General features: G+C 44.2%; 1 protein-coding gene across 1 annotated transcript; it reads left to right on the top strand.

Moving 5' to 3' along the window:
• LOC121270872 (stromal cell-derived factor 1-like) lies at positions 1-25,790 on the top strand. Its single transcript, XM_041176428.1, has 4 exons — positions 1-161; positions 6,869-6,986; positions 18,687-18,764; positions 23,395-25,790. The coding sequence occupies exons 1-4, from the start codon at positions 95-97 to the stop codon at positions 23,408-23,410; spliced, it is 279 nt and encodes a 92-aa protein (XP_041032362.1). The 5' UTR covers positions 1-94; the 3' UTR covers positions 23,411-25,790.
• Positions 25,791-26,173: the final 383 nt, after the last annotated feature.

Below are 26,173 nucleotides of genomic sequence, written 5' to 3'. Positions count from 1 at the left end.
CAACTGCAGAGCTACATTTAGCTGGAAATAATTTGAATTTGGGACCTCTCATCTGTGGTGGCTGTGCAGTACAAAGCTCTCCAAACCACACAACATGAATGTGAAAAGTTATATGTTAATAGCCCTTCTGGTTGGGGTAACCTGCATCAACTTATCTTGGGGTAAGTGACCATCCCTGAGTTAATTGCTGATATGTATATTACAGTAAGGAACTGATTTTCAGCATTCGTAATACATTACTGTTCAGTATTATTCAGAGTGTGAATTTACAAATGTGCTTCATGTAAAAAGAAATGGATTAAAGAAACAAATGGGTAACATAGAGATAACACCAAAACAAAAAAAAACTGAGAAAGAAATTCACTTACTATAAAATTGTTTTCGGTTAAAGCATGTGCTTGTATGTATCCAGATTTAGTTCTGATTGCAACTGGCATGAACGAAGGCATTTTCTGAAAAAACTGAAACTCCTACAACGGGTCTTGTTTCTCTTTTAAGGCGACCTACTGAAGATGGGGTACAGATGCATTTTGTACCCACGTTTAGATAATGCTTGACATTTGTTCAAACTTTAGTGTTCTAGGATCAACTTTCAGTGCAGTCTTTGAATAACATATTAAACTACTTTGGCACAACGATACTTAAACTCTTGCTGCATTTCTAAGCTTTAAAACAACTTGTTCAACTAGTGTTTTAAACTATGTTTTAATAATGATCTGTCTTTGTAGCTTCATTATCTTTGACTGAGTTTATTTGTGTTGCTATTCTCTCTTATAATGAAAGGATTTGTGCTTTCTGAAATGAAGATCTACTTGCAGCCGAATGACTTTCAGAACAGTTTGTTACTCAAGTATATTTACTTACACTTTGATATTCTGATGATGATGCCAGGGACACAGGGACTGTCTAACCTGTGCCTGGATTGTCACGAGTATGAGAAATCCACTTTGACTGGCAATGGTCTATGCCACCTGAATGAGGGGATCACTCCACTCCCTGGGGCTCACTACCTCTTTTTAGACTATCTGTTTATTGAATCACTGTCCTTAAACCTGCCACAGAAGTTTGACTTATTTAGCTCCTTTTTTAAAAAAGAGACTGTTCTGCTTTAGTGAATATCTAACATGAAGGTTTCTATAAAGTGAACAACAATTGAAAATTCAGCACTTTTTAAATTCTCTAGACATGATTTGCTAGTCGTTTTTTAGAAAAGTCATCCAGTTTTAAAATGTGCAACGAGGGCAAATTTGGGGCAATAATGGCGTGGAACCATTTACCCTGATACAAGGAAATTTTAAATGGGTAGGAATTTTGTCAACAGAGGAAACCTGGGGATGCCTGGGTTTGTGCAGTTTTTGGCAAATGAGTTATTTAATGGTGCTTCTGGTAATGCTTTAAAGAGAACATCTAACAGGGGTGATAGCATCTCATTAACATTAGGTAGGTCATTTCATGGGTGCACACTGCTTGTCCAGCCCACATTTTAAATACGCATTGACAGCAAGCAGGGCTACTTGTCACACACACTCATGAAATTACCCTTCAGGTGAGCACAAAGCTGTTGTTCCAGTAAATATCTACATCTGCTTAAAGATTGTACAAGTAGCAAAAAAATAGAGGCAAAAGAGGTCGACCCTGTTTCACATCAAGCTCCCTTTTAGTGCACAAATTCATTACGTGCAAGGTAACGGTGCCATAAATTATAGAAGCAACTTTTAACATTGATTCTGGCAAGCTGCAGGTAGCTATTGGGGGATATCCCTCCTTGTGTGAAATGTGTCATTGTCACTCGATGCATTAGTCATTCTTGTAGGCTTCAGTTTTGAGAAAGCTTAGTCTCTGAATAAACGAAGCGGTACAATGTAACTGGCCACTTGGATTTTCAAACTTGTGCCAAAATTACACTGTGCCTGCTGCGCACTCTGAGTGTTTGCTGTGTACTCTGCAAATTGATTCTGTTTGCTCTCCTGTTCATCTGCCTTCTCATGGGAAAATATGACTTCACCTGCTCTTTCCTCCACCCTGGAATGCCCAAGTATTAAAATAGACTAACTCCTCCTTAGAATATCCAAGTATTGAGCCAGCGAGCTCTCTGTGTATCCATCTGTACTTGATGCATGCTATGAGCAGATGGAGTTTATTGAGGAGGCTTTCTGCCTCCTGCTCGGGGTGCAGTCGATCACCAGGGCTCAATAAATATTAGAAAATCGCCTGGTTTGGCGTGGCATCGGTAAAGAGACCTGCTGAATTTTCCTCCATGGCAGCTGTGGAATGAAAATTGGGTGGGTTCTATTTTCAGGCACGGGTTCCAATCTGCTAGATTTCCCCGTATCCACAGACCTCTGGTGTTTGAGAGTGCCTGGGCACAGAACCAAGGAAATATTCTCTTTTATTTTTACAGTGGGATTCCTAGTGATCACAACTCTTGTGGAATTTGCAGTACTGTCATGGCTGTGGATAATGCTGTTAATTTTTTTTTAGGCACCACACATGTTGTAGTGTCTCTTTCACAGTGTTTTAATGGTGTAATAATATCTAGTAAACTATGTAAACTGACTAGGATGGGAGCTTAATAAAACTAGCTGTCCTCGCCAATTACCATACCTTTATGGTATTTCTTTGGCACAGTCTCATGTTTACAATGCCACTTGCAAAGGATAACTTGCTTTTGCAAAGCATAATTTTTCAAAGAATTGTTAAAACTCAAAATCTACATAGGGGCTAAGTAAAATCCCGTGGATTCCATGCGATAAAGAACAAAACTTGATTTCCTCTGTCATTGCAAATGTACTTTAAGTTGAGAAGTGTTTCTGGCACACTGTTGATTTCTCCTTTTGCAACGTTCAAGAATGTTTTTCTCTCCTTCCTTTTGATTTTCCTCCTTTATCCTTTCAGTCCTGAAGATGGTGATTTAACCTGTTGGTCAGCACTCCTGTATCTTATTAAACTGGCCACTTTGTACGTAGGAAGCCTGAATAGTAAGGATCAGCAGGCTATCATACTATGGGAGGACATCAGAGCTGAGAGAAGCTTGCTTCCACCCAGTGTCCTTTTAGACACATTTCCAGCAAGGATCAATGGATCACAATCATGGGCAGCCTATTTTTCTCCTCCACCATCAACAGGGTGGGGCTCTAAATTGGCATTTTTCCTATTGGCTCAGTATCAGAATACATGGTTAACATATCATCTGAACCATCAATAGAACATTCAGGCATTTACTTAAAGGTAAGATGAACAATGAGGCATTTTAACACTACAGATGTAGAAACACACTCTGGGAGGCTTCTTAATCAAACAAAACAAACTTTATTTACATGAGAGTTTCTGTGGCTGCTTGTATCCAGCCAGCTCATCATGCAGCCATTTCTTCCTAGGGAACCCCTCCCTAGAATTTATTTCCTCGCGCTAGCCACACATTGGTTGAACAAATAATAAGACCCCTACTCAGTTGAACTGATCTTAAAGTGACAGTCATCACAACAGTGTTGTTATCACAACATGGGAAAGGCTATGGGATACAGTGCACATCATTTGCCCTACCCTTCTTCACATAAAGCTGATTTGATGACATATTTGTCGGCTAACATCGCCTTCTTCAGGAGATGAGAGCTAGGGAGGAAGGTGAAGGAAGGTGGGGGTGTAAAATGTCCTTGCAATTGCGATAATGTGATAGAAATTCTCCTCAACTTCAGGCATATTGATGCCAAGAGGAAATTGAGAAATACAATGAGCAACTGATCCTACTTTCACCTTGTACAGCAGTCAGTTAGTTTCACATGATGGGGATTTGAGAAGATCAGGAGCCAATCTGTGCAATAATGAAACTGATAAACATTTAACTAGATTATTTTGATGTGCAGTAATTTGAATGCATTTTGCATGCTCCAAGCACCACCTACTGACTCAAGCCTATGATTAACTCCAAAGCCTTTCTCAAGAGCTTGCTTTGAGTTGCAGTCAAGCATCCTTTCCAAGGTGAGGCGACGAACGTACAGACATTCTGTACACCTGCTTTCAGAGCGCTAATGCTTCCCGTGCATCAGACCTCTGACATTTCTGTGACAGTTTTACTTCATCCCAGCTGGGCACAGTCCAATCTCACCAGAAACAATCATGTTTGCATGAAGAAGGATTGTGTTGAAAAATAGATCAACAGCCACTTAGTTACTGTAATTAAGCCCTCAGGATCTCGGATTCAGTCTGTGCTGAGCAATTTGACCTTCACCAGGTGGTGGGTTGGGCTGCAAACAGGCGAAGCAGTCTTAGTATCTGCTCTTGATCAACATCCAGAAAAAAAAAACATGTGTGAGAAATATCAGATGATGACAAGATTGGATTGAACTGTGATTCTCTGAGACCATGAAGGATGCTGACACATCTTCCTGAATTTAAACACCAAAAATAGGGCTACAGGGAGGGGAGTGGCACTAAGTTAATTGTTCCTTCAGAGAGGCTGCACAGACACAATTCTGGGCTGATACTGTTAGTATCAATCTTGCCAGGTACATAATGGTTGAATCTCCTGAAGCATTTTATTATAAGCTTATACTCTTATCGTGAGAGATGCACTAAAATCTTACTCAAAGAACACCGGGGTTTCAAAAATCTTCGCTGGGCCCAGAATATTTAGCTAATTCCGTCTTTATCATATACAAGCTTAAAAAAGTGTGAGAAATCATTCTTTGGAACATCACAAATCTCGTTTGCAACCCAGATGTCTTACAAACTTGCCAAGGCTGTGTGTGTGGCTTGAGGAGAACAAGTGGAAATTTATAATTTTACAACTTTTTCTGCTAGTTGTCATAGAAGCTACGCAAATGCTTAACATTAATTCTTTGTAGTCTGGCTTGAGACAAATGTTCATATGAAGACCATTAAAGATCAGTGGGGTACACAGGAGCATTATGCTAGACTCAGGAATATCTAAACATCGGTCGCTTTGTGTTACTGATCTTGGATTAATGATCTGGTAAAGAAGATCATACAATGAGGGAGCTGATGCATAAAGGGTTAACCGTTACTACATTGCATTTACATTTTAATGTATTTTTTCATGTCCCATTAAAATGAAATGTTTACTGCTTTAAGTTGGACATTTGAAAAGGGACACTGATAAATTAGGGTTTGATTTTACTCTCTGGGCTCCTTTCCAGGGGAGTGTACAACGACTGCCAGAAAATATACAAACCAAACTCTTCACACAATCACAAAGGACTGACCTGCAATGTACCCCCAGGGTAATTTAAGCTTGGGTCATGACTGATAATGAGCACTGGTTCAGAGCATTATGACATATAATGTGAAATTCAGCTACATAACCTTTTAACAACATGTTTGAATTCCTGTACTTGGGTGAACTTTCTTCCACTAATTGTACCATGTCTTCCCCATGCATGTATACCTTGTGTTTGAAAGCATCAAAGTAACATCTAGCTTTCATCTTACATGAGCCATTCTCAACATACTCCAAACGTTCAGCTTCTGTTGGAGATGTTGATGGAGTGCTAAAGTTCGTTCAAACCTGGTTTAACTGATTTGCCAAATCTCAGTCAAAATAGCAAATTACAAATGTGACATTTTTAGATTTGAAGTCAAACAGATAAAATATCAAATGTAGCACACTGATTAGCACTGTGCAAACCAGTCTCCAAACTGCTATGTCACCCCTTTTCTGGGACAAGATGAGGACTTGAAATATAACTTGAAGTACTGACTGGCCAGTACAGAATGAGAATGCCACTGCAGAGCAACTGTGAGCAAGGACAGTCAGCATTGCTCTTTTCTTTCAGATCAGCCATCTGGCATCTGAGCTGGTCACTGACAGCATCTTCCAAACCTCTGACCTCTACCATCTAGAGGGCAAGGGCAATAGACGCATGGCAACAAAGTTCCCCTCCAAGCCATTCACCATACTGATTTGGAACTATATCACCAATTCTTTGCTGTCATTTTGTTCCAAAATCTTGGAACTCCCTTCCTAATAGCATTTTGGGTGTAGCTACAGCTCATGGACGGCAGCAGTGCAAGAAGGTGGTTCACCACCACCTCTCAAGGGCAATTAGGGATGGGCAATAAATGCTGGCCTTGCCAATGACACCTACATCCCATGAAAAACTAAAAAAGAATGGACAGTAGTGCTTTGATATCTTCTGATCAAATCCTGTAAACCTTCATCACTCAACTACCATTATTAAAATTTTAACTGGCCATCCATCTGAGTTGTTGTTGTGGGGCCTTGCAGTGCATGAATTGACAGCCATTTTTGCCTGCATACTTACAGTTGCTGCAGTTACCAGTAACTGATAGGCTGAAAAGCACTTTGAGACTTCTTGAAGACACGAACGGTGCTATACAAAAGCAAGTTCTGCTTTCTCAACTGACAGAAAAAATGCTTGGTCTCTTTGTGGTTGGAGCGGAGAACTGGGGGAAAGCAAAACTCCCTGTAATTAGTAGATACTTCTTCTTAAAAAAATACATTATATGATAGAGTTAATAAATAAATACTTTGCAAGTTCTTCAACTCTGCCCCATGCAAAGAGAAAGCTCTTTCTGATTTTAAAAATGATATATAAGTTCCTTTAAAGTTATCATAACAATTACTAAAGCGATTTGTTCATTTTATTTTTATCCTTATTGTAAACAATGTGAGAACACACAATATTATGATATATTTCTTTCTTAAAAATGCCTGTCTAAGAAACGAATGCTTTGGACCTGAGTTCTGTAAGACAGAAGTGCTGTTTATGTTAGATGAAAGGGAGAGGTGTCCACTCTGCACAATTTGTAGCAGAATTGCACATGCAGTTTTTCTTTAACAGTATTTATTTTTCTTTCTTTCTCTGTCTCTCATTTCCTGCCTCCCCAGAAAAGCCATCATCCATAATGAACAGATGCAAGTGCAGAGGTGGCACAACCCGACTGAGCCCCAGCAGCATTCAAAAACTGATGGTCCTTCCAATTCCAAACTGCCCCCTCCAAATCATGTAAGTTCTATTGATCTATTGATTGAATAATTTCACATTTATCTTTATTGCAGCTATCTTTAAAGAGAAATTGTTCTCATTGTTCAATTTTCTCATTCCGTCCTGAAGACATTATTAACTCCTAGCTGGATATATGGAGTCTCTTGATGGTGAGCCAACCGTAGACAGCATAGCCATTAATCCAAACCTCACCTAGACGTTCACACACAAACTATCTGTCGGGTTTTATGGATCATTGTCAGCTCCAGGCAATCTGGCTGTCTAACTCACAAATGCTGAGGTCAACTGCAATGCTCCCATTGCAAATTGGCTTGAGTTGAGTCATTGGAAAGGTCTCAATGCTTAGAGATATTTAGGCAAATGAATCACTGGTCTGCACTGAACTAGCGCCTTTCACCTGGAGCTCAGTGCCCCTGGGCTAAAGATAGAAGAGAAATCAGCCAGGTGCTCCAACTTCTGGGGCTTAGCCAGTGATTCCCACTTTTGAAAATGTGCTTGTGTTGGTGTCAGGTAATTGTGATGTCCACCTTCCATTAATTTAGCTGGTTGACAATCACTGTCCTCATAGATAAATAAGAGTCACAGCCAAACACATCTGACCAAATCCAGCATCCAATAAAAGGGATGAGAGCTGGAGGGTGAGGGGGGTGGGGACCAGATTAATCTGGCAGTGATGTGACCATTCAACATAACAGAATTGTTCAGAAGTCAGCAACATTTAATATGTACACTGCAACCTTTTATTCTTGATGCTCATTTTTGAATCAGTTGACAAAGTTTTAAGTCTGCTTGAACCCTCAAAGCTCTAAAGGAAAGGTTAATGCAGGCTTTCTTATTGATGGTGGCAGCACTCTGACCTTGCCCCTTTCTGCTGTGCTATCACTTTGCTCTTTATTTGATGCAACTGTGAGACTGCTGGGCATTGGCCAAACATCTGAAGCACACAGGAATGTAGCACAGGGGACCACAAATGGGATGGAATTCTTCCAGCCATCATCACAGGTTCAATACAAAATAAGAGAGTGTAGATCACTAAAGAAAAATTTTAACAGTCAGGAAGCTTTTAGTAAAAGTGCTTCATAACATCGTGACAAGACCTCCTAGGCTCCTCTCATTGGCAGGTGATCAGAGTCATGCCATTTCTGCCATGAAGTACAATGGAAAAGATGCCCACAAATTTAAAACTCTGTTGCCCGCATCCTAACTCACATCAAGTCCTGCTCACCCCTACACTCACTGACCCATTTTGGCCTCCAGTCAGGCAATGTCTTTGATTTCAAAATCCTCATCTTCAAATCCCTCCAACTCACCTCACCCCATCTCTGCTACCTCCTCCAGCCCTTCAACACTCTGAGATCTTTGCATTCCTCCAATTCTGTTCTCTGGTACATTTCCAATTTTAACTGCACCACCATTGGCATTCATGTCTTCAGCTGGAGTGCCTTCCCAAAGCTTCTCCACATCTCAACCCTTCTCTTTTCCTGTAAATTGCTCCTTAAAACTCAATTCTTTGAACATGTTTTTGGTTACCTCCCCTATTATCCCTTATGTGGCTCAGTGTCAAATTATGATTGATAACGCTGCAGTGAGATGCCTTGGGCTATTTTACTACACTCAAAGCTCTAAATGAATGCAAATTGTTGTTGAGTGACACCAAAAGGATAGCTAAATGGAAGTGGCTGTAGTAGGAAGATGGGAACAATAAGAGGCCCAAGTCCTCGTGTGTTACGATAAGCCCAAATGCAGAGCCGGCCTTTGAGAAGCCAATCAAGGGGAATGATGCTGTTGTTGATGTGGACTATGTAAAGCAGAGTGTTCTGCAGGGGAATATCAGATGGATATGTATCACTCCAGGAGGTGCTCCATCAAAGTATGATCGGCCTGTGAGGGATGAAGTCCACAGTTACTAATGGATCATATGAAAGAGAAAATAACAACCCATGTTTTATAGTTTTAGGTTATGACGTTCTCTGTATTTCTCAACTCCAGGGGCTTGGATAAGGTACAAAACAACTTGAATGTAGGGGACCATCCTCGAAAGGCAGCTTAGCTATTTCAGATACGTAAAGAAAATAAACGATGACAAAATAACAGATTGCTGGTATTTTTTGGGTACAGGTGGAGATCTGGTGCCATGCTTAAGTCTCACACTGAGCTGCTCAAAAATCCACATAGATAGAGGCCGTAATTTTCCTGACGTTCAAAAAAATATGCAGACGCTGGGGCAATTTGCAGGACCCAACCTTGTTTGTGTCACTGGTGCGCCCTGCGCTACAATCCTACAGGAGGCAGCCTATTAGCAGGCTGTGTCTACCTTTGTATCTGATAAGGGACAATGGACGGCAGGCAAGTGTAGGGCGGAAGGGTTCTTCTCAGGGCCAAGATAGCGATGACTGAAGCATGTGCACGAGCTGCAGTGGTACCAGTGCAAATGGGCAGCAAGTGACTTGATACCATTTTCAGGCTTCTCTAGCCCTGTTTATGACTGGCAGAGACAGTCAAAATTGCCCCCCCCAACCCCCCACCCCCCTGCCATGGAGTGAGCTCTGGGCTACATGCTGTAATTAGGGAATTCCCTGAGCAACATTGTATCCGTTCTAAAGCCAATACAACAGTGTCAGATATTAGCTCCACCTAGGGCTGGCAGTGAGAAGATCATCAAATATAGGGAATGCTTAGTGAACTTGAGAGCAGAGGTTTTCATGGAGGATAGCTAGAGAGCACCTGTGCACTGGCGGATTTTGTTTTGTTCTTCAGTTCGCAGGATGTGGGCATCCCCGACTAGACTGGCATTTGTTGCCCACTTCCCTTGACAAGACGCGTGGCGGGTCTTCTCGAACTGCTGTGTCCATGTGGTGAAGGTGGAGCTAGCTAGGGAATTCCAGCATCAGTAGAGGAACAGTGATAACTGTCCAAGTCCACATAGCCTGTGACTTGAACTGGAGAGGAACATGGAGGTGTCCCAATGCAGCTATTCACATTGTCCCCCTAACCGATGGAGGTTGATTACAGAAGGGTGGAGTAGGTTAGTGAATTTGGTGGTGGGGGGGTGGGTGCAGCAGTTAGAGTGGAAAGACTGGCTCTCTGACAAAGGGTGCAGTTAAATGGCAAGCAAGTGCGTGGGACCTCGTAGGGTGGGGTATGAAATGGATAATCTCTCCATGTAGAGAGGCTGCCTGTTGAAATAAGTAGGAGAGCTTTTCTAAAAGGGACAAGCGAGCATTCTAGTGGATTTTGAGAAAGAATTTTGTTGAAAGTTGACAAAATCACCAGGACAACAACTTATATCTATATAGCACCGTTAACATAAGGTGCTTCACAGGAGCGTTATAAAATAAAATATGACACGAGCCATATTAAGAGATGTTAGGTCAGATAACCAAAAACTTGGTCAAAGAGAACTTTTAAGGAGTGTTTTAAAGGAAGAAAGAGAGGGAGAGAGGCCGAAGGGTGTAGGACAGGAATTCTAGGGTTTAGGGCTTAGGCAGCTAAAGCTAAATGATGAAGTGATTAAAATCATTTCATTGTAACATTGAAAGCAAATGGAGTTTGATGCACTTGTGCACACTGCAGCAAAGTCCTGGTGACATAAAACAGCCTGGAGTAACAGGCAATTCACATCAGAATGGAAGGGCTACATATATTACTCTAACATGCCAATGATGCAAGCACCTTTGACACTAAAGCTGATGAATGTCACCTACCAGGACACTAGAGAACCCAACACCAGAGTGCAATTCTACCATATTCTACCAGCAGGGCACCTCCACTCTTCTGCGCTGTCCAAGTCATAGGTCAGTAGCAGCCGTGAAAAAAGTTGTTTTACCCACCGGCCACAATGGTGGATTTTCACGCCATATCATCCCCTTCTCACCTTATAAATTATGTACCCACAGGAAACACGCTGTCTCACTGGCAGGCAGCTTCCGAGTTGCCCACCATGCCCTTACCTTGCCGCTTCCTCACTCCAGCCCCATATTTAAACTGCAGCCAGGCGCATACTTCACAATGCTTGCAGCCCAGGGCGGCTCTGGTGGAGACATGGCCCCGAAAGCCAAGGAGAATGCAGCCCTCTGATACAGTGATGCATCCCTGGACCACCTGCTGAAGCTGTGGAGGCCCACCGCGATGTCCTCTATGCCCGCTCTGGCCACACGGGACCCATCAGTCTCACCACTCCAGCTTGGGGAGGTGGTGGCAAAGGTGATCAGTGCCAATGCTACACACAAGAGGACGGCCATCCAATGCAGAAAGAGGATGAACAACCTCATCCATGCTGCCAGGGTATGGCAACCATCTATCACTCTAATCTCACACACTCACAAGGACATCACACATTCACTGGCCTCTCACTCATTGCCAGCTCAAGGGACATCACCACCCATTCTCACACACACACCCTCATATCTCCATCTGGCCTCTTCTCCTCTGGAGACTGCCTCCTCAGCCCTCACCATCTTGAGGCTACTTACACAGATCCACATTTGCCCCCCCACACACCCCTAGGATCCCTCCATGCCCCAATACAGCCCTCACCCTGCAGCCTCTTCCCTTACCTGAGGCCACATCTCCCCATTCCTCAAGCAAGCCCTAGTCCTGAAGCCATTGAAAAGCCACCCCCACCGTAAGGCTGGTCTGGTAGGTAAAGACCTGCCTGTGAGGCCCCTTAAAAGTGCTGTGTTGCTGCCTGCGAAGCCTGGCACTGATGATCGTGAGTGCTGCCCGAAGCGAGGTAGGCAAACAAGCCTTAAAGTCCCAAGCGAAGTGCAGTTCGCCAGGTTCATGTCACTTAGTTGTGAAAGTTGTTGGCGTGCAATCACACCGATGTGCCCAGATGATGCAGTGTGGGGGAATGATTCCAGTGAGCAGGGCTTATAATGAGATGCTGAAGTATTGAAGCTAGATTCCTGACGTGCAGCAGTGGGAAAGCCATTGACGGGTGGAGCAAACGATAACTTGTTTCACGATGGCGTGAAACCGATTTTTGGCCATCTTGCCGTACTCCCCACCCCCCACTCACCTACCCCCTCTTTACTCTCCCCACCGCCCCCCAACCGACCCCCCACCCACCCCACCCCCCAGCCATGACGCCCGATAGCAATGGGGCCAGAAAAGTCTGGCCATAGCTGATCATGACTTGTCATAAGGATTAATGCTGGGGCATAAACGTAGGCTGAGGTTTTCTGGCCCTGCCATGGTGGGTTACCCTGCAGTGGATGCGTCATGTCAGCCGAAGGTCCATTGACTTTGGCGGGACTGGAAGATCCCACCGACGGCATGGACCGGAAAATTCTGGCCATAGTCTAGTCTAGTCTTAGGTGTTCATCCGCTAATATCCTCAACATACTATCAAGACCACAGTCATTAACACCCAGTAGGCTGCTCCTACCATCCAATTCTGTCATCATGGTGGTTTCTTCAGACTGGCAGAACTGTCAGCTGAGGTGAGGAGAATGGCATGATCCCACTAAACCATCAATGTCCATGGGTAAGCAAGCAATAGGAAATGGCAAACGATGCTTGGAGGAGTCTCCTCCACTTCATCTTCTCCATACAATACAATTTAAAGCCATTCTCTGGCTTTTGAACAACGGGCATTACTCCACCCTGCCTGGTTGAGATGCTGCTGCCTGTTCCAGGTAGGATTGCCAACCCTCTCAGAATGGCCAGGAGTCTCCTAGAATTGGCATCAACCTCCCAGTGACCAAAGAAAGCCTTCCAGGAGATTTTCAAACAATACTTTATGTTGACGCCATTAAGTGAGTTGGGCTAGTTTGCTCCACAAATATCACAAACCCCACCTCACACGCTAACCGCCCCCCCCCCCCGCCCACATATAATATGAATTATCCCCAATCAGATTCAGCTAGTAAGAAAACATACTTTAAATATCAAACATTCAACTGTTATTTAAGAATAAGAACTGGTGATTATATTTCTTTTCTCTATCAATTTGTAGATTTGGCAAGAGAGTTATGAACTGGAGACTCAGTTCATTGCCTTGGTAACCCTAAGTCATAGATATGGAAATTAGGCATATTATAACACAGACATGCAATGAGCCAGTTAATTGCTAAATGGCCAATCCTTCACTGTCAATTTTTTCTGCATAGTTGGGACCTGAATGAATGAATAATAGGCCTCTCCTAGAAAATGGTCCCATATTGCTAACAAAACATGTCATATGTTTATTTTGGAGTGTAGATTTATCTATGCATTGATTTTGATGAAGAAGTGAAAAGTTGAGCAAGGCTGGTAGAAAGCAGTAATGGGTTTTCTGTCGGTTTTGTTAGAACAGAAGAACTTATCACATCACAGCATGTGGAATTTGGAGTGGGGCATGCCTTGTTAGTTCAATGTGTTTCTGCATCCCTCAGCTCAAAAATGCTTTTCCTACAAAGTTGTTAGAAGGCCAAACAGCTGATGGTATGATGGAAGCAGTGAGGCATCCGAGACATTGGTGAACGATGGGACCAAAAGACTCTCCTCTTAACCAATGATACTTAAAGATTGAGAAATAAAAAGAGAAAGAACTAAGAAGGAGGGGATTTCAAATCAGGTAGAGAAAGAGAAATAAGGAGAGAGAAAAATAATCGATTAAGTGAGAAAGAAAAGAGAGACGGAGAGAAAAACTAAGAAAATTTTAACGTACAAAAAACTGGGCTTTTAAAAAATCTCCAACACCAATTTACTACCCGAAGGCACAAGAATCCACATTTTTAATTGTTCATTTTCTGGGCAAGGGATGTTGATTGGCAGTCATTAACATTTATTAGACTTAATTTTTTTTGCAAATTTTATGGGCAATTAACGTGTAAGTGCAGCAATGTCATGTAAATGTTAGGGTGGTTAATTACAAAATGGCATTTTTTTGTCACGCTAATGGCAGAGCTCTGCCAAATAGGCCAGCAATGTAAATCGTGATTTACAATCCACTGGGAAATTACTGGTTGACTTGTCCCTTAATAATGGTGCACTTTCAGATACTGTTATTTTTTTCAAGCAAATTCTGGGTCAAAATGTTTCACTTCAAATAAATTACTTTTTGAAGTATAAAGACTGTTCTTTACCCTGGCTCACAACTGCAATAATTATTGCTGAAAAGAGAGATTGCCAATCAGAGTTGATGTGCCAACCAATCAGCACACTTTTTCCCTGCAGTATGAATTGCTGTGATTGTTTGAAATTTGGTATTCTTGTGTTTGTCCTGATGAGTGCAAGGTGAAAAGCTTCGGCAACATGTCTCTCTTTATCAATATTTGTGTTCTGTGCTACCAGGCGACTGCACTAATCCTGTACCATCCCTCAATGGACTTATTTTAAATATAGTGGAGAATTTTGTCAGAATCAAATCAACAAAGTGAAACTGCTCCTGTTACTTCATACGCAAAACTGAAAACAAAATCTTGCACTACGTTAGCTTATGAATCAGTAAAGAAAGGCCTCTTGAATGATCAGCTGTTCCAGAGCCCGCTGAGATCATGGGCAGATTGACAGCCAACGTCTTGTGACAATAACTGGAGGGCAAACATTGAGAAAACTGAGTAGCTGCAGTGGGGATGGTCAGTCAGCCTTCAGCCAATTTACTGTATGTTGCCACTTGGATATTGCAGACAACAGCCATGGGATTGTGTTCAACATTCACTTTTGCTCTATCAGGATTTTCTGCTTCTATTCCATCGAGGGCAGGATCAGCAATGAAGCTGACATCTGGAAATACTTATCCTATCCTACCTCCCAACTGGCTGGCACTGGGAAACACCTTTGTTTAGCTAGATGTCTGAGTGGATTGTTTATTTGGATTGATGACGAGGGTGTTGATCCTCCTGCTTATTTATTTTTCTGGATGAATGCCAAATTGGAAACCCTCCTCACTTCTGTTCATAGTCTATTAGGGAATGTTAGGTATTTGTTTACAATTCACTTAATTCCATTGTGCTGCCATAAGACCCTGTACAGTCAGGAATAGTGTTTAAAATCAGTGAAAAGCATGTTTCTCAACACTAATTTACTGAATCAGTTCTTATTTATATTCATGTCCATTAAATTCCATTACTGTAACCATTAAGGCTCAAAACTGTTAGTATAGATTTAGATTATGCTTAACTATACTTCTGTGTTATAATAAATATATTAATAAAATTTCAAAAATTTTGATAGAGAAGCAATGTATCAAAAGCCGAATATATTCTATTCTGTCGGCTCATGGATAAAACAGTATCTAAAACGATGAGTCTCACTTTGTTGGACCATTTGTGCTGCAGAATTCAAAGTATTGCATAACTCAAAACCTGGTATAGGGAGTGATCCCTGTGATTAAACCAATGGGCCTTGGGGCTGATTGTTGCAAATTGCTTCCATTTTCCCTACATTACAGCAGTGTCAAGAAAAATATCTAAAATATCTCATGGCTGTGAAGCACTTTGGCATTGCCTTGAGGCCGTGAAAGATGACCCAAAGTAAATACAGCTAATTTCCTTCATGAACAAAACTTACTTCATTGGTTGTTTCCATGTTGCTTTTAAAGTGGACTATCCAAGTTTGTTCATCAAAGTGAAAGTTATTAGTAAGAACACAAAATTCAGGAAACATTCAGTGGCATTTGCAGGATTTTTCTCTTTGGACAATGGCTTCCCATTTCACTCACCCAGCTTTAGAACTAAGCAAGCCCAGGTCAGACATAAGACAGTCAGCTTCTGCTACTCTGGCCCAAGATTGTGTGAACGCTTCCTAGGCAGAATTGCCAATGAGTAGCAGATTAGAAATCAGCTTGTTCTGTGTGGCCATTTCTACTAAGAACTGAATTGGTTTTGCCCAAATTCATTTCACAATAGTTAAAATGGGTTTGAACTCAGACCCAAAAGCTGAAGGTCACAGCTAACCAATTGCAACATCTGAACTCCTCTTAAAGCATTTCTAAATCTTGACTTTTGAACACTGTTATGAAGTTCATCATCCTTGTTGTTATTCATTATCAGATGATGTGGAGGAGGAAAAGCATTCTTAGAAACTAAAGTAAAGATTATTTTTTTAACTAAGGGTTACGAAAAAGATGACTGAAATAGATTTGTGTATTAATTTTTGGGATATGGGCATTGCTGGCTAAGTCAACATTTATTGTCCATCCCTAATTGCCCTTCAGAAGGTGGTGGTGAGCTGTCTTCTTGAACCGCTGCAGGCCATGTGGTGTAGGTACACCCACAGTGCTGTTAGGGAGGGAGTTCCAGGATTTTGACCCAGCAACAGTGAAGGAATGGCCGATATATTTCCAAGTCAGGATGGTGAGTGGCTTGGAGGGGCATTTCCAGGTGGTGGTGTTCCCAGCTATCTGCTGCCCTTGTCCTTCTAATTGGTAGAGGACATGGGTTCGGAAGGTGCTGTTGAAGGAGTTTTGGCAATTGGCCTAATTAATTATAATAGCAAATGGTTATAAGCCCAGAAATCAAAGCAGGAACCTAACCTGAAATGCTGCTGAAAAGCTTTTATTATTTGAATCTACCCACATTATGGTTCAAGAAAGCAGCTGACCACCCCACCCCGACAAGACTCACCCCCTCCGGACGATGTTCACCTTCCCCCTCCAGACAGTGCTCACCCACACCCCCCACCCTCCCCCTCCAGACAGTGCTCACCCACACCTCCCTACCCTCCCACCTCCAGACAGTGCTCACCAACACCTCCCTCACCTCCCCCCTCCAGACAGTGCTCACCCACACCCCGCTACCCTCCCCCTCCAGACAGTGCTCACCCACACCCCCCTACACTACCCCTCCAGACAGTGCTCACCCACACCCCCCTACCCGCCCCCTCCAGACAGTGCTCACCCACACCCCGCTACCCTCCCCCTTCAGACAGTGCTCACCCACACCCCCTACCCTCCCCCTCCAGACAGTGCTCACCCATACCCCGCTACCCTCCCCCCTCCAGACAGTGCTCACCTACACCTCCCTACCCTCCCCCTCCAGACAGTGCTCACCCACACCTCCCTACCCTCCTCTCCAGACAGTGCTCACCCACACCCCCCTACCCTCCTCTCCAGACAGTGCTCACCCACACCCCCCACCCTCCCCCTCCAGACAGTGCTCACCCACACCCCCCTTCCCTCCCCCTCCAGACAGTGCTCACCCACACCCCCCTACCCACCCCCTCCAGACAGTGCTCACCCACACCCCGCTACCCTCCCCCTCCAGACAGTGCTCACCCACACCCCCTACCCTCCCCCTCCAGACAGTGCTCACCCAAACCCCCCACCCTCCTCTCCAGACAGTGCTCACCCACACCCCCCTACCCTCCCCCTCCAGACAGTGCTCACCCATACCTCCCTTCCCTCCCCCTCCAGACAGTGCTCACCCAGACCCCCCTACCCACCCCCTCCAGACAGTGCTCACCCACACCCCCCTACCCACCCCCTCCAGACAGTGCTCACCCACACCCCGCTACCCTTCCCCTCCAGACAGTGCTCACCCACACCCCCCTACCCTCCTCTCCAGACAGTGCTCACCCATACCTCCCTACCCTCCCCCCTCCAGACAGTGCTCACCCATACCTCCCTACCCTCCCCCCTCCAGACAGTGCTCACCCATAACCACCCCCCCTGTCCTCCCCACTCAAGACAGTGCTCCCCCACCACCTCCCACCCCCACCCTCTAGACAGCGCTCACTCTGCTCCCGCATCCCCTCTCCCGACTCACCCTCCGGAATCCCTGGCTCCTGTCCAGCCTATGTCAGAAGACCCTACATTGTCGGGGGTGAGGGACAATGAATATTGTTGAGGGTGGGTGAGCTGGGAGGGGTGTTTGGGGGGGTGCTGACCACTTTCGGGGCATGAGGGAGGGGTTGAAGGGGGTGACCATTTTTGGGGTGGGGGCGTGGAAGCTGTGCAATGCTCTGGGTGACAGGGGCATTTAACAACTCTGCGAGTTGATGAACTGATGACAGATAATAAGGGTCATGTCTTCAGTTCATGATGAAAAGAGGGGCTGTGGTTCCAGTGTGAGTGATGCTTTGACACTAGGCCACCTAGACACTGCTTGTTGCTGGACTCAAACTGCAACTGGGACCTGGAGGCCCTGAGGCTCCAGAGTACAAAGGTAAGTGGGCAGCTTAAATCACAGGCAACAGTGGGCGCTCCCATTCCGCTGCTGACTGAAAGATCTGGGACAATGTGTGCAAAAGTAAATTACAATACAGGACAGTCTTGATGGCCTTTACCTGTCTCAATTCTCCCATATTTACATGTATGTTCCCATAGGGAGGGTAAGGCACAGGTTGATTATAGTGGGAACAAGATGTTAGTGAAATTATAATCAGCTGAAATCCTTTCCTCAATATTTTCCATGCAGCAAACGTTACAAAATGAAGCCAAAACACTGCTGTTCGGAAGTTAATTCTGTTGATTTCCGTATCATGATATTAAACTGGGAAGCCTCTGAAAACTGAAACAAAGCAAAGCTGATGGGAGTTTCCCTCAGCTCCACCGGCTCTGCTTTGAGATTCCCTCTTTGGTGATATTGGGATTCCCTCCTGTGTTGTTGATGAAGCTGATAAGAATAAGAGACAGACCCTCCCTGTGTGTTCTGAGGGTGTTCAGGGTACCCATCCTCCTGGCCCCTGAGGCTCAGTAATACGCAATGATGGTGATCATTGATCTGCCTTCTTCTGTGTTAAATTTACAATGCGCTTTGTTCTTTCATTTGACAGAGCCACTTTGAAAAACAATGGTAACCAGATCTGCATTCACCCTAAAACAAGATGGCTCCGTTTCAGAAGTCGACATCTGTAAGGACACAAAACCAGGCAGTTTTCTTCAAATTATTTACAACTGCAGTGCCCCTCACTTTAACAGTGTTGTTGCTTGCGCTTATATTAAGATATACTTTGATTAAATGGATTAATGATTTATGTTTTATTTAAAGTTGTGCGTATCTCATGCATTTCCTGTAAGTGAAACAGTTGCTTCCTGTCACACTGAGTTCCATGTGATAGTCGGACATCACGAGCCTGAGAAAGCAAACATTTTACGGTTTGCTGCTTTGTGCTGCCTAAAATGATAAGAAATAGGAGCAGGTGTAGGCCATTTGGCTCTGGGCCTACTCTATCATTCAAATTGATCATGGCTGATCTAATTATAGCCTTAACCCCACTGTCCTGCTTGTCCCTGATAACCTTTGCCCCCCCCACAGTGGATCAAAAATCTGTTAACTCGGCCTTGAATATCTCCAATGGCCCAGCCTCCTCTGCTCTCTGGGTTAGAGACTTCCATAGATCAGTGACTCTCTGACAGAAGAAATTCCCCCTTATCTCCATCTTAAATGGGAAACCCCTTATTTTGAAACTGTGCCCCTGAGTCCCAGGCTGGAATTCTCTGGCCCTGACACCAATGGGTGTCATTGCAGGTGGGACGGGAAAATTTGGAGAGCCATTGACTTGTAACTGCTCTCCAAATTTTCCTATCCTGACCGCGATGATGCTTGCCAGTGTCGGCACCGTAAAATCCTGCCCATCCCACCACCTCCCCCCCCCCCCCACCCCCACCCCCAGATTCATGAGGGAAACATATTCTCAGCATCACCCTTCAGAGACTTTTATTAACAGGAGTAGGCCATTCAACCCTTCATGCCTGCTCTGCCATTTGACAAGATCATGGTTGATCTGGTTGTGGTCTCAAGTCCACTCTCCCTTTTGCCCTCCATGCCCCCACAACCCTTGACTCCCTTGGGCTGCATCGTACCTACGTTGGGTGGGCTGGGTGGAAACGGGTGAGCGTGGAGCCTATTGCCATCTGCAATCAGCTGCCCGACCCGTTTTACGTGGGCAGACCAATTAAGGCCGCCCAGCTTGACGCTCAGCCAGTAGTGCTCAGCACTCCCTGTGTGGGCAAGGGGAGGAGCGAGAGTCAGGGCCTGCGCTCTTTCACACAGCAATCTCCCTGAGGCATGGAGCTACCTCAGGGAGATTAAGTTGATGATGAAAGTTTTGAATAAATGAACGGAAAAAGTATTTAAACATGTGCCCCCAGGTGACAGTGTCACATGAAGCTGGGACACGTTTGTACGTTGAGGAAATTCTATTTAATTGTTTTATTAACCCTTCAGGAAACCTCACCCGGCCTGTGGATGAGGTTTCCTGAAAAACGCGAAGGCCACTTGGGCGCTTCACCTAACCACCCACCAACCTTAAGCCTGGATGGGCAGTGTTGTTAATAGGGTCAGTTACTTTTTTAATGAGCCCTTGACAGCACACGGCTGCCAAGTGAACGGTCGAAATGACGCCTGACGATGTCGGGACACACGCCCTACGTCATCTCGTATCATTTTGCCTGTCGGCGTTTCAGGCCCACCCCGCACACTGACAGCAATATTCTGGCCCTTGTCTCTCAGAAATCTACTAATTTGAGCTATTGACTTGCGGTGTATTTATTTTCAACATGCTGCAAATTTGCAAACTTCAAATTCCCTTAGTATTCAAAGGTATAATGTTGTTGCCCATTGCTTTAGAGTCTTCCTGCTTGAAGATATCGGCCTCAATTGTCCTTTATTACAAGGGGAGTGGAGTACAAAAGTAGGGAACTCTTGAATTTTACAGAGCATTGCTGAGACCACTGCTTCAATAAGATCACCCCTCAATCTTCTAAACTCCAGTGAGTATAGGCCCAACCTGCTCAACCTTTCTTCATAAAACAACCCCTTCATCCCAGGAATCAGCCGAGTGAACCTTCCCTGAACTGCCTCCAATGCAAGTAAATCCTTCCTTAAATAAGGAGATCAGAATTCTACACGGCACTCGAGATATGTCCCGGGTTATATGTCTCTAGGGACACCGCAAGTCCAATGCAAACACAGGGCTGGATTTTATGGGCCCCACAGCAGGCCTTGTTTTCGGCGGGGGGGTCACAGTGGGATAGGGGGGTGGGAGTGCGGTGGTGTATGTAAAATATGATGGGTGGCTAGCCCACTGCCTTCCTCCCCGCCTCGACCCATCCCCCATAAAATTCTCTGAAATCAACAACCCGCCTGCCATTTTAAAAGGATAATTAACAGGCAGTTGAGCTGGTTAACAAGCCAATTGGCCTGAATATTCGCTGACCACGCCATAATACGGGTTGTGTGGCAGGCAGGTGGGAGTGGGCGAGCCATTTTTTTAACCAGGCTGGCTAAAAGGCAAGAAAGAAGGTTGGGGTGGGGGGGGGGCTACGTCCTTCAGGAAGTGCCCTGTGCGCACCATGGGCACCTCCCCACAAGATGTTACTGCCCCTTTGTGACTTCCTGCTTGGCCAACAAAACTGGACACCCCCCCCCATCCACCCCCCCACCCCCAACCACCACCGCACCCCCCCCTGCCCCAGGCTCCCGATCCCTCTCTGTCCAAAATCTAGAACTTAAGCTGGATCCAGCCACCATGGCTGTCTTCATCCTGGGACCTATTTGTATTCCAAACAGCGCCTGCTACTGAGTTCTAGTGCTGCTGAGACTGTTGGAGACTATGGGAGAGAGCTGCAAACCTGGAGTCAATGGGAACCAAGGGGAAAACTCTCTGCTGGTTGGAGACATACCTAGCACAAAGGAAGATGGCTGTGGTTTTTGAACATCAATCATCTCAGTTCCAGGGCATCACTGCAGGAGTTCCTCAGGGTAGTGTCCTAGGCCCAACCTCTTCAGCTGCTTCATCAATGACCTTCCTTCCATTATAAGGTCAGAAGTGGGGATGATCACTGATGATTGCACAATGTTCAGCACCATTTGCAACTCCTCAGATATTGATGCAGTCCATGTTGAAATGCAGCAAGACTTGGACAACATCCAGGCTTGGGCTGACAAGTGGCAAGTAACATTCGTGCCACACAAGTGCCAGGCAATGACCATCGCCAACAAGAGAGACTCTAACCATCACACCTTGACATTTAATGGCATTACCATCATCAAATCCCCACTATCAACCTCCTGGGTTTTGGTCAACCTGCCATTGACCAGAAACTGAACTGGACCAGCCATATAAATACTGTATCTACAAGAGCAGGTCAGAGGCTAAGAATCCTGCAACGAGTAACTTCACCTCCTGACTCCCCAAAGACTGTTCACGATCTACAAGGCAGAAGTCAGGAGTATGATAGAATACTCTCCACTTGCCTGGATGAGTGCAGCTCCAACAACACTCAAGAAGCTCGACAATGCCCAGAACAAAGCAGCCCACTTGATTGGCATCCCATTCACAAACATTCACTCCCTCCAACACTGATGCACAGTAGCAGCAGTGTGTGCCATCCAAAAGATGTACCACAGGAGCTCCCCAAGGCTCCTTAGACAGCACCTTCCAAACTCACTGCTACCATCTGGAAGGACAAGGGCAGCAGACACATGGGAACATCACCATCTGGAAGCTCCCCTCCAAGTCACTCACAATCCTGACTTGGAAATATATCACCATTCCTTCACTGTTACTGGATCAAAATCCTGGAACTCCCTCCCTAACACCACATGGGCTACAGCGGTTCAAGAAGACAGCTCACCACCACCTTCTCAAGGGCAATGGGAGCTGGGTAATAAATGACTATTAACTTATTACTATAATTATTACTATCACTATAATCACTAGCCAGTGATGCCCACATCCCCTGAGTGAATTTTAAAAAACCCCACCCTCACCTACTTAAAGCAGCATGTCACTGCTGTTTAACATGGGTGCTGGCAAATGACGTTTCTTTATTTTTTTACCCAATGGCTGATAATAATTGAGCCACACATTAGGTTCCTTCTAGCTTTGTAGTGCTTCTTATGTTCCGCATGACTCTACCTTATTTTGCAGAGACATTTTAGACATTGGTGTATGGGAAGCTATTTGCCTGTATTTTCTCTCTCCGCCCCCTGCTGATATCTGGGTGGGACTTCTTGCTGCAATGAACCGGTGCCTGCCCACACATGGATGGACAAATTGAGTGACATCCAAATGATAAGCAAAATATGTCATCAGACATATTTTCTGCCATTCTCCTTAAATACTTGTTTGGTGCCCAATGTCATGTGGCAACAGAGAGGGGGATTTAAACTTAATAACACAGACCTCAGCACCTGATTTAGTTTCACCAGTGGCCTGGAGTCCTCCGAGGTTTGACACAGCGGCCCCTTGACAAGAGGTCAGGAGTTCACCGTTACAGCATCGGTAAGTGCTTGAATTTGGAGCCCAATTCTGCCAAAGCGGAGGATCCAGGGTGTTGACTCAGGATATGTGTCACCTTTCCACATAAGTATGTCCAGGGTTCCGCTGCTTAAATTCAATAACTGAGGAGAGCAGAATTATCATTCGAAATGAGAGAGCTGAAGTTAATACTGCTTAAGGTGTACTTAGTTCCAATGAACAGAAACAAATTTGATCCAGAAGGCACTTGTTAATGACAGCCTCCATTACTTTGCAGGAAATCCATGATGTAAAGGCGGCAAAGGTGTGCTGAACCTGCGTGCTGATGCGACAAAAGAAAAATGTGACACCCTTATGTATTCCATGCAGACTGCCTTCACGCACTGTATATTACCCAGTAACCAGCAGTCGAAAGTAAACTGTAGTGATATAATTTACAAGCTGAATGCCTATAGCAGTACATGGTGACTTATGTCTTAAGGTTCACTGTGACGATCGTCTTTATTAGTCTTTCATCTACGTCATGTTAGCCTTATGTTTGAGCCTTTAAAAAGAAACATATGAAGCCAAGCATGTGCATCACAATTAGGCAGTGGTTCAATCCTGTAGTTTTGATGGGATTCAAAAGTTGCCAATGTGACACTGAAACTTGCTGTCTTTGCCTATTAATATACTTGGATCTAGCTGCCCGACAGCCTCAATCAAACAATTCAATTTTATGTCCAGAATAAACATGGTCAACTTCGTGTAATCTCAAAGCTGGAATTATTGCATAACAGGGTGGGGTTATTTTGGAGGTTCCCCCCAGTCCCAACTGTGACTCCGGTGGGAGACTGATGGAAGTGGCTGCTTGCCCTGGGGATGCATTGCTCTCCCACCAGGGTCTCAGCTGGGGACTGGTGGGATTTAAGTTTAATTCACAAGGGGCATAGGTTACAAGCACACTGGTTGATATTTGCAGAGTCCTGCATTTGTATTAATATCAAAGAGCTTGCAGGAGTTTATAAAGTTGTAGAGCGGTGTGGTAAAACAGAGTATGTAACCTAAATGCCACAACAGCGAAGAATTCACCTTAACTGGGAAGCCAAATGCATCATTCCACGGTGAGGCTTTGGCGCCAAAGGGGAAATGATGCATCCATCCCAGTAGACAGGGCAAGGAAACCTTGCAGGAAAAATAAACATAACAGCAGTCAATGGCAGGTCCACAAATCATTAATAACAGTCAGAAATGTTTGGGTGAGAAGGTAATCTCTTGGCGTTTTGGTCTGCTTCTCGCAAAATATAAACATATGTTGATAATGCCAAAAATAATGAAAAATATTTTTCCCCATGTGTTTTAACACATGCAAAAAAAAAATTCAAGCTATTTCTTTCAATTTGGGCATTTTGCATTGAAAGTTGCCTGTGTGCCGCAGAATGTCTTTCAGAGTGTTCATTTGGATCAGTTGTCAGTGGTCTCACCCTTGAGTCAGAAAATGATGGGTTCAAGTCTCGCTCCAGGGAGTGAGGAAAGAAGCTAAGATTAACATACTGAGTCTTGTACTGAGATCAGCTGTTAATACTGGATCCGCTCTCCCTTCTTACGCAGACGTTAAAGATCACACAACAATAACTGAAAAAGGTCGGATGTTCTTCTGAATACTCTGACCCACAATACTTTCATCAATCATGCACCTCATAGCAGTTTGAAGGATCTGGCTGTGGGCAAAATCGGTTTGCAATAATGTTGACTTCATTTCAATTTATTGTATGCAAGGTGTTCTTTGTAGCACTCAGAGAGCTGTGCTGAGGTACTTATAAATGCAAGTCCTGCAGAAAACCCTTGCGGAAGATTTTTGAGTGGAGAATACCAAATGCAAAGCGTTTTTTTGGCAAAAATATGCAAGAGAAAGCATTTAAGCAAGTTGGGATACATTTAAAACGTATATACATTAAAATCGTATAATCGAAAGTTATTGACAATAAGATGAATGCTATAACTATTATTGACATAGATTCAATTATATTAAACCGTATCAAATTCTGGGGGATTGGGTGGGCGAGGAAGGTCGATTTATTTAGAGGAACTTAAAGCATGGTGGTCTGAATAAAAAGTGAATTACTTTCAGAAATTGATCTATATATAGGACCCCAAGGAACAAGTGTATTCTATATTCTATAAGTCAGTCATTATAAGCACAAATCTGCACAATGGTAACTGATTTCTCTCCCTTACCTAATGATCTGTATCAGCTATTGATTTTGTCCTTGAATATTCTACATTGTTTTCTAAATATTTCACAAGTATGGTAACAACCAGTAATTGCAAATTCTGATGCCTTTCTGTCTGACAGCATTTCTTGAGTCAGGATTGCTCATTGTAACACAATACAATGCCATTTTTATACGGTTCCTTCTAATTCTTTCTAAATTTACAAAGCCTTTGTGCATACTCCCAGGAGTTCAGATTGCTTTGTTTGTGGCCTCTGTCTGATTTCCTGCCCCGAACCTATGACTGTTGCAAAGGAAAGTTAAAAGAATTTGTGAAATTAAGGTTGCTTATGGAGTTCCTTATGTGGAGAGAGATGGAACTGCCACACAAAAGCTTTCTGTTCGAACAATGGGAAATGCCTGTACAATGTTTGAGCACTAATTTGCATTATTATACAAAATAAAAGCATTTTGAATTTAATGTTTGCCTATTCATTGAGTATGTTAATGGCTGTAGGGCAGAAATTGCTGTTGGAAACGTTGGGCAGAAATTTACGCTCGGCGGGCAGGCATCCGAGCTGCTCGAGTGTGAAATGACGCGCGTTGACCTCGGCCGAGTGTGCCGACATGAAAGCGCAGTTGCACGATAGCCCGGTCGGCGGGTGCGTGCCAGAGCGGACAGTGCGCCCGCCGATAATTAAATGGCCTGTTAAGGTCATTAAGTTATCAATTAACACAAATGTTTTGCTGCCCGTCAAACCTAATGGTTGGCGGGCAGGCGAAAAGGCCTTTGTGTTTCTTTGGAAACCTCATCCACAGACAGGGTGAGCTTTCAAAAAGCAAATATAAGTAAAATAAAAACTT

Source organism: Carcharodon carcharias, chromosome 28 (genome assembly GCF_017639515.1).
Source record: "Carcharodon carcharias isolate sCarCar2 chromosome 28, sCarCar2.pri, whole genome shotgun sequence".
Classification (NCBI taxonomy): Eukaryota; Metazoa; Chordata; class Chondrichthyes; order Lamniformes; family Lamnidae; genus Carcharodon; species Carcharodon carcharias.
Note: the sequence above shows the minus strand (reverse complement) of the source record. Positions and strands in the feature narration are given on the sequence as shown.